This window comes from Phalacrocorax carbo, chromosome 4 (assembly GCF_963921805.1).
Source record: "Phalacrocorax carbo chromosome 4, bPhaCar2.1, whole genome shotgun sequence".
Lineage (NCBI taxonomy): Eukaryota > Metazoa > Chordata > Aves > Suliformes > Phalacrocoracidae > Phalacrocorax > Phalacrocorax carbo.
The window spans coordinates 36,434,980-36,443,618 of NC_087516.1; the positions used below are offsets into that span (position 1 = coordinate 36,434,980).

Genomic DNA, 8,639 nt, shown 5'->3' on the forward strand with positions numbered 1-8,639 from the left:
TTGGCAGGGATTGCTAATACTTGTGATACAGATCTGGTTTGCCTACAGGATGCATGGTTCTAATACCTTGGTCAAGAAAGCTGCTATGTGTCTCCTGGTAACTCCCCACCTGGCCAAGATGAGACAGGGTTTGGCAACACTGAATCTTGTAGCGGTCACTTCTGATTCCAGGGCCACCTGTGTTACTTGCCAGAGTCCATTATTTTTGTTTTGGGTTCTGACTGTGTGCAAAAATCATATACAGTGGAGAGAACTTATATGTGGTCAGAGCTTGGAACAAAAATTACAGGCCTCGGTTCTCTCCACAAAGTGTCTCTTAGGACCAGAACATGCCACTGAGAGATTTCTCACTTTTAAAGTGAGAGGGACTTCATAAGGGGACCTCAGGTGGCTGAGGTTTGCCACCTGGGGCATGATGCTTCTTTCCCTGATATCCTGGGTTGGCTAGTGGGACTCTCCATGTCCAGCTGAGATCATCTCAACTGTAACTGTGGCATCCCTGCAGATGGAGCGTTGTTCTGTTTTTTTAACAACTTAGCAAGGCTATTTCCTTCTGCTATTCTTCTCACCATGTCTTAAACTCTTCCCTATGGCTTTTAAGGAGCTGATGGCTGCTTCTTACATAAGTGTAGGGCAGAGTGTGGAGGTTGTCACCTTCAGAAAGGTAAGGAATGTTCAGTCTCCTGTCATAGACTCTACCCCTCCCACTCTCTGCAGTAGGCTATGCTCTTTAGAGACAGGCTTATCTTTCAGACCCACCTGAAGTTCATAACTTTATCTCAACCAAAAGATCAGTGTACCTCAGCCCCCGCCCCCCAGGAAGTGTCCTTTCAGAGCTGGGCAGTACAGTCTGTGGTGCATGGTATGTGGGGTTTGTCTTTATTAGGAGGGCATATTACCAGGCCATTCAGGGCAGGTTTCCCAGTGTTCAAGTGTGAGATACAAGGGAATAATGGTTTTGATGCAGACTTTTGCCTGCAGTTTGTCTGTGACTAACTATTCCAAAGGTGCAAAAAAAAGTATTGGGGCAGTGGTATCAATTGCCTGTGACAACAAAGGCTCATCTGACTGAAGTTCAAACAGCAATTGGAGACTATCTGCAATGTCTTCTGTTTTCTAGCTTTGCAGAGCTGATGGCTGGATTTTAGGTTACACTTTCAGCAAGTGTTATGCTGAGCACCATGGTCTCAGTGCAGAGCTGTTTTCAGGCAAATGGTTATTTCATTGACAGTTTCAAACTCTTACTCCAAGTATCTTTATGAAGAGTGCTGCTGCCTGGCATCTCCCACAGGGTGTGCTTGTGCATAAGCATTCAAGCAGAAATAAGGAGCTGTTTAGCTGTGTTTTCGTATGTATTATGTATTATCTCTTCCTGCAGTAGAATTTTCCTGCATTGATACTCCTCACTTTGGTTTTGCCTTTTTCCTTTGGGTTTTTTTCCGCCGCCCCCCCCCCCAATATAGTAACTTCTTTCATTTATGCTCGCCTGGAGTTTCTTTTAATTCTCCTATTGCTCATTCACACATACACTTCCCCCCAAGGTTTGTAGCTCTGTGTGTTACAATCATTGTTACAGTCATTGTCTCGTTGTCTCTGGTATCTTTGTAGCCAGCTTAGGTCTTCTCCAAAACCATCCAAATGCCATACGCAACCTTGTCAGCAAGGTAAATGTAAAAGGAATAATTGCAGTGTGTTAGCAGGCTTCTCATAAGGAACCAGTAGGAAGGGGTGGAAGAAGGAGAAAAGGAAGAGAAAGGGCAGAAGCAGGCAGGTAAAACTTTTAACTAAGACTACTGCAATAAGTACTTTTTCAGAGAGTAGAAAGATCATCTTTACAAACTTATGGGTTGACAGGTTGCAACATTGGCTATTTACCACTAGAAGAAATCAGACCAAGTATCTGGAAAACCAAGTGTCTAAGTGGCCATGAAAGAAGAGAGATGAAATGATCAGGACAGATTGAAAGAGACACTATCTTCATGAGACAAAAGATAATTAAATTTAAACATTTTTCCCAAATGTTTCAGTTCTTCAGGTGGATAGATGTTGCTTCCAGCTACTGTTTTAGTAGCTTGTCCCTGCCTTCAGGGAGAACGGGGCTGCTGGTCTGAGTCTGTAGCAGACACACATAGCCCATCATACTAAGTGACAGAGAGCAGCGCTACCTGCATCTGACAATAAATTAATTTCAAATATAGGAAAGGGATAACTGGAAGCCAAAGCCCTGAAATTTGGAACTGATCAAAATGTGAACCTCCTAGCTCTCCATTTACTGCTACTCACCAAACTGGTTAAGCCAGAGTTCTCATCTGCATATTCAATTATGAAAATCATAGAATAAGCATGCTTGCAGTCCATGAGAGTAACTGGATATTCTGTGACAGTCACATAAAATGTTAACCAAGATAGTGTCCACAAATTTATTCTTTGGGGTAGACTTGTTCCATTTATACTCCAGGGTAATCTGTTTTCCCAGAGAAAGGGATAGTGTTCCTTACATCAGCTTGCTTTTGTGTATTTAATTGCTCCAGCTTTCACACAAGCAATGCTGTGAGACCAGGTGTCAGAGAAAGGCAGCTTCCAGCAGTGACGATACCTGCAAGAACATCCTGTCTCAGGCACCTATAACCCCTTCACTGGAGCAATACTGTTCACTCATCAACTCTACTAGCCCAGGCATCATCTACTCTGCAGTTTATATTCAACTGGAAATTCCCAGCTGTGTAACTAACTAGTTAGCCTTTTACTTTCAAGTACAGCTGGTGTAATTCCAACATTTATGTTTCCACAGGGTGGTTTGGTATTTTTTTCCCTACTACAGGGCACTAGAAATGAGAGGCTTTCCAGGTTTTTTTTACCAAAAAATCCACATGAGGGCACCTTACCTCTACATATGATGTAAAAGATGCAGCTGAACTAAAAGCTTATTTGAGTATTACTTAGAATCATAGAATAAATTGTGGAATAGTTTAGTGTGAAGGGACCTTTAGAGGTCACCTAGTCCAACTCCTGTGCACTGAGCAGGGCCATCTTCAACTTGATCAGGCTGTTCAGAGCCCTGTTCAACCTGACCTTGAATGTTTCTAGGGATGGGGCCTCCACTACCTCTCTGGGCAACCTGTTCCAGTGTTTTACCACCCTCACTGTAAAAAATGTTTTCCTTATATCCTGCCTAAATCTGTCCCCCTTTAAGTACTGAAAGGCTCCTGTAAGGCCTCCCTGCAGCCTTCTCTTCTCCAGACTGAACCACCCCAACTCTCTCAGCCATTCTTCAGAGGAGAGGTACTCCAGCCCTCAGATCATTTTTGTGGCCCTGCTCCAATAGGTCCATGTCTTTCCTGTGTTGGGGGTTCCAGAGCTGGATGCAGCACTCTAGGTGGGGTCTCACCAGAGCAGAGGGGCAGAATCACCTCCCTTGACCTGCTGCCCATGCTGCTTTTGATGCAGCCCAGGATACAGTTGGCCCTCTGGGCTGCGAGCACACATTGTTGGCTCATGTCCAGCTTCTCATCCACCAGTACCCCCAGGTCCTTCTCTGCAGGGCTGCTCTCAATCCCTTCATCCCCCAGCCTGTATTGATACCGGGGGTTGCCTCAATCCAGATGCAGGCCCACCTCTCCAGCTTGTCCAGGTCTCTTTGGATGACATCCCATCCTTCTGGTGTGTCAACTGCACTGCTCAGCTTGGTGTCATCTGCAAACTTGCTGAGGGTGCACTCAATCCCAGTGTCTGTGTCATTGATGAAGATATTAAATAGGCCTAGCATGGTCCCCTGAGGGACACCACTCATCACCAGTCTCCATCTGGATGTTGAACTGTTGACCACTACCCTCTGGATGTGACCATTCAACCAGCTCCCTATCCACTGAACAGTCTACCCATCAAATCCATATTTCCACAGTTTAGAGAGAAGGATGCTCTGAGAGACTGTGTCACTTGCTTATTCTTACCCCTTTTCCCAGCTGGATACAAAACAAACATTTGTTTATGTGTAGTCTAACAACCACTGGACTGGACACAACTCACTTTCCCTCTGTTGTCTAATTAGAGAACATATACTTCAGTAAGTTCACAACCACACAGCATCAAAGCTTAAAAACTCTGTATTGGACTTGTTCTGATCTCACTGGTAATTAATAGCTCACATTATTAACAATGCTACACTTCCAGCTGTAATTGTTAAACTGACTTAACTCAGACATATTCCATTCTAGAATGCTTTTTCAAGTAAAATAAGTAGTAATTACTTCACTATCAAAGACACACTTAGTTCAAAGTTAAGGGTAATAGAACAAAATTTTCAAAGCGGCTAAGACTATGTGGTAGTTTCTCTGTAACACAGCTGGCTGCAGTACCCTCAAGCTGAATCCACTTGGTTTTGCTACTGTAGCATTATCAACAACTCTACCTACCTAAAGGTCTGTTGAAAAACTTGAGAGGCTTAGGCAGTACCGGACAATTGCTAATAGTGTGCTGATTAGCACATCCCCTTAAAGGACATGTACCTGTAACATGTTCAGTATACTGAAAACAGGAAAAGTTCATTAATATTAATTTATTTCAGTTTTAGTTCAATTGAACATCAGAGCAGACAACTTTTTGCTTTGTAAAAGTACAGGGAATTTTTGAAACATTTCCATATTCTACAAAGAATGAAAAATCAGATTATGGTTTCAACCATATGATGGTGCCATTTGTCAGTGACGAGGCTGCAGTTAGCAACTCAGCCTGGTGTTTTAGTACAGTTTATGTTTTCAGACACGCTTTCACTCAGTATCATATTAAAAACATACAGCTTTTGAAGAAAACATGATTTTTAATTCATGTTATGTCATCATCCTGTTGGGTAGCTAGAGACGTCACTCAGCGGTTATTTCTGGAGATATTCTATTAAGAGTTCACAATATTAGATTTTAAACTAGGCACAGACCACCTAAGTCTTGTCTCTAGACAAAATGTATTACTTAAAATTTGAAGTATAATATATACATAGGTTCCAATACAAATGTTGGAGAAATTTTTGTACAAAATATATCTGTGGTGTAGTGGACAATTTTAAAATTAATGCATCCTCATCTCAACCAGACATGTTACTCAAAAATTTTATTCTGTTTCCCTAGGAAATATTTTGTTGTCCATTACATCACAATAGCATTTTAAAAAAGTTGATGGAGAACAATTGAACTGCATTATGATGTTAAGTTTTAGACAAATTTCTTGATTTCATCATAAAGTACTAATACAAAAGCTCCACCCATGCCTCTCAACACGTTCGACCAGGCACCTTTGAAGAACGCTTTGGATCCTTCATCTTTAGCTATCTTCTTCCAGCAATCAATTGTGCCCTTGTACATAATATCAGCTGTGGAAACAGACATAAAGGTCAGAAGGCTTGAAGTTATACAGCAAGTCTGTTTCACTTTCATAAATTTAAAACAACAAGGAATAAGTAAACTACAGCCGAGAATTTAAAATTAATCTATTTATGAAAAGTGATTTTAATTCTCCACATGGAAATCTAAACAAATAACTCTCAGCCTCTTAAGCAAAGGTGACAAATAAAAATAAAAACTATGAGAAAATGTTAAGTATTCCAGTAAGAGGGTCCGTAGTTTTCCATAAGACAATTACCCAGCATCTCCCATGATATCTCAAAGAGGAGATACTTTCTGCGCCAAAACACCATAGGAGCACTTATTCTTACCTCCCTTTCGTCCAGACTGCATCATCATCCTACGTCGCACAGTATCAAAAGGGTAAGAAACCAGCCCTGCTACCGCAGTGACAGTCTGGGCAATCATCCAGCTCACTACGATATGCACATTCTTTGGATCAGGCAACATACCTGCCATCAAGAACAGATGAGGAGAGTCAGTACAGAGGCAAAGGGTTGTGGGAAAGATGGCTGCAGAAGGAACAATCACCCACCAACCCCAGGAGCCACTTGTTCAAGTCAAGTCAAGTCAATCATACCTGCAACTCCTCCCTTCATCCATATTAACAGATAGTATGAGTGAAACAAGTTATAGAACTGTTGGATTTTGGGATCTAAGCCCTCCTCATGCTCCCTGACCAAAAGGTCTCTCCTCTGTAACCTTCCCAGGCTTGTCATGAGCTGCAATGAGTAACAAGCTACCACAGAAGCCCATCTGTACAAGCCTTAAGACAGAGAGAAACTGGAAAGTGTCTGAAAACACACTGCAAGCCCAAGGCTTCTGCTCAGAGCAGCAAGCTCAGGGAGGCAGGAATGCCCTGCAGAAGCACATTTCAGAAACACCTGTGCGTATTCTAGCATTACCATCCTGAACTGGTGTTAAGCCAAGCCCTGCTTGTCCTTGTACTGCCAAGTGCCCTAGAGTACCTTTACAGGATGGATCTTCCCTTGCAGTCGCTTCTCCAACTACTTACCCTTGGCCGTGTCGTAAACACCAAAATAGGCCGCTCTGTAGATAATGATGCCCTGGACAGACACACTGAATCCTTGGTACAGGCCCTTCAAACCATCAGACTTGAAGATCTTGACGATGCAGTCGCCCAGCCCAGTGAACTCCCTCTCAGCAGCTCCTTTGCCCACATCAGCTGCCAGCCGGGTCCTGGCGAAATCCAGCGGGTAGACGAAGCAGAGGGAGGTGGCTCCAGCTGCGCCCCCGGACGCCAGGTTCCCTGCGAAGTAGCGCCAGAACTGCTTGCGCCTGTCCACTCCCCCCAGGAAGATCTGCTTGTACTTGTCCTTGAAGGCGAAATTGAGGGCCTGGGTGGGGAAGTACCGGATGACGTTGGCCAGGTTGCCTCTCCAGAAGGAGATGATGCCTTGCTCCTTGGGGATGCGGACTATGCAGTCGATGATGCCCTTGTACTGCTTCTCTGCCGTGATCTGTTTGCTGGCATGCTGGACCTGTACGGAGGAGAAGGAGGAGGAGTGAGAGGGTAGAGAGCAGGACACCGCAAGGGTGACCCCGCACGGCGGCCCGCTGAAGGGCAGGGACGGGGCCTGCCCCACCGCCTGGCCCGGCTCCCGCTCCCCCGAGGCGGTGCGAGGGGCCCGGGCAGCTCCCGCGTAACCGGAGCCGGCCCAGCTCCTTCCCATATTTAGTCAGGCCGGCCGGCGCCCGCCGCCCCTGCACCCACCAGCGGCGCAGCCCCACCGGGCCCCCACCGCCAGCGGAACCGCCGCCCCGCGGGCCCCGCTGCCTCCTCACCTGCAGCAGCAACTTCACTCTCTCGATGGGGGCAACAGCCGTCTTGGAGATAGCGGCAGCGATCCCACCAGCCAAAAAGTCCTTGAGGAAGCTGAGCGCTTGGTCACCCATGCTGTGAGCCGGTCCGACACCCCCTTCCCGGAGAGAGCCAACGAGCCGCGCACCTCCCCACCCGGCCGCCCCCGCACGCCGCCGGCCAAATGGCCGGGGGGCACCGCGACGCCCCTCTTATACCCCACGGCCTCTCGCGATAGGAGGAGGTGTCCCCCTGGGGCGCGGACATTGGCTGGGACCCCCACGGGGCCCGCCCCCGCCGGGGGGCGCGGGGCCGCGCCGCCATGTTCCTGCTGGAGGGAGCGCGAGGGCCGCCGGGCTCGGGACGTTTAAAGGGCAAATTAAAGTTATCTGGTCGCTGCCGGGGAACGCTATGTCAGAGCATGTGCCTGCTGTATTAATAGCACCCGGGAGGCACAGGAGGGGACTAAGGAAGCTGGCAGGAGTTCCTCAGGCAACATTAACTGTTTCATGCAAGCTGGAGGCTGGTGCTGGGCGCTGAAAGCTTGCCCGCAGATGGCAGGTGTGGCAACCAGTCGGCTTGTTGACTGAAGTCAACTCAAAGAAGCCAGAGTGCTTTAAGCCTTGACTCTGTGTGCATGGATTCACACCGTGAAGGTCAACAGGGACATGGATGCTGGGCAGGTGTCCTGGTGTGGGTGTTGTGCCCTACAATGGGTCACCAGGGGCGTATAGTCAACTTGGGAGGTGGTGCAATGGTGCAACGTTTGTGAGCATCGATAACCAGAAATGGGCTAGTCCTCTCTGAGTTGAGGACAATGAGAGCTGTCTCACGTTTGATAAAGTGTGAACTTGCAGGTGTTGAGGTCTTTAAATAACCCCAGCATGCTCCAGGACCTGGCTTTCTCAAAGAGGAGACACATGCCTTCCTGCATTGTACCCTCATTTCAACCCAGCAAAGTCAGACCCTTGCAAGAGTTGCAGCCAGTCCCTTCTGAAGGAGGGAGGGAGGGAAGGAAGCATGTCCTGGAAGCACATGCCCAGGCACGCCTGAGTTGCTTGACTCACATCAGATGTGAAAGAAGAGTAAAGGCTGTAGTGAAACCCTGCCTTCATTCAGTGCCTGGTTCTGAGGGAAACATTTGAGTCTCAAATGAAGGTTACGTGGCTCCCTCAGTAGTTTCCCTGTTTCTCATCTGTTCCTTCTGGCTGACCCCATAAGAAAGCAAGAGCTTATGATTCCCTATTGGGTGGCTTTGTTGTGTGGAATAGTTACATGAAAGCCAATTTAGCAAGTCGTACATGCATACCTAGGAGTTTGCCTTAAAAAGGCATTAAGATGTGCCCCTGGGACAGTGTTATACTGAGGAATGCATAGCATAGTGGGGTGTGCTTTGATTTGGCAATATGGTATCAATAATGGAA

The 8,639-nt window shown here is 46.7% G+C and overlaps 1 protein-coding gene across 1 annotated transcript; it reads right to left on the reverse strand.

Moving 5' to 3' along the window:
* Window positions 1-4,540: 4,540 nt before the first annotated feature.
* SLC25A4 (solute carrier family 25 member 4) lies at window positions 4,541-7,414 on the reverse strand. The gene is made up of 4 exons (XM_064449622.1): window positions 7,200-7,414; window positions 6,409-6,895; window positions 5,705-5,845; window positions 4,541-5,362 (listed from the first exon to the last, which is right to left on the reverse strand). The coding sequence occupies exons 1-4, from the start codon at window positions 7,308-7,310 to the stop codon at window positions 5,205-5,207; spliced, it is 897 nt and encodes a 298-aa protein (XP_064305692.1). The 5' UTR covers window positions 7,311-7,414; the 3' UTR covers window positions 4,541-5,204.
* Window positions 7,415-8,639: the final 1,225 nt, after the last annotated feature.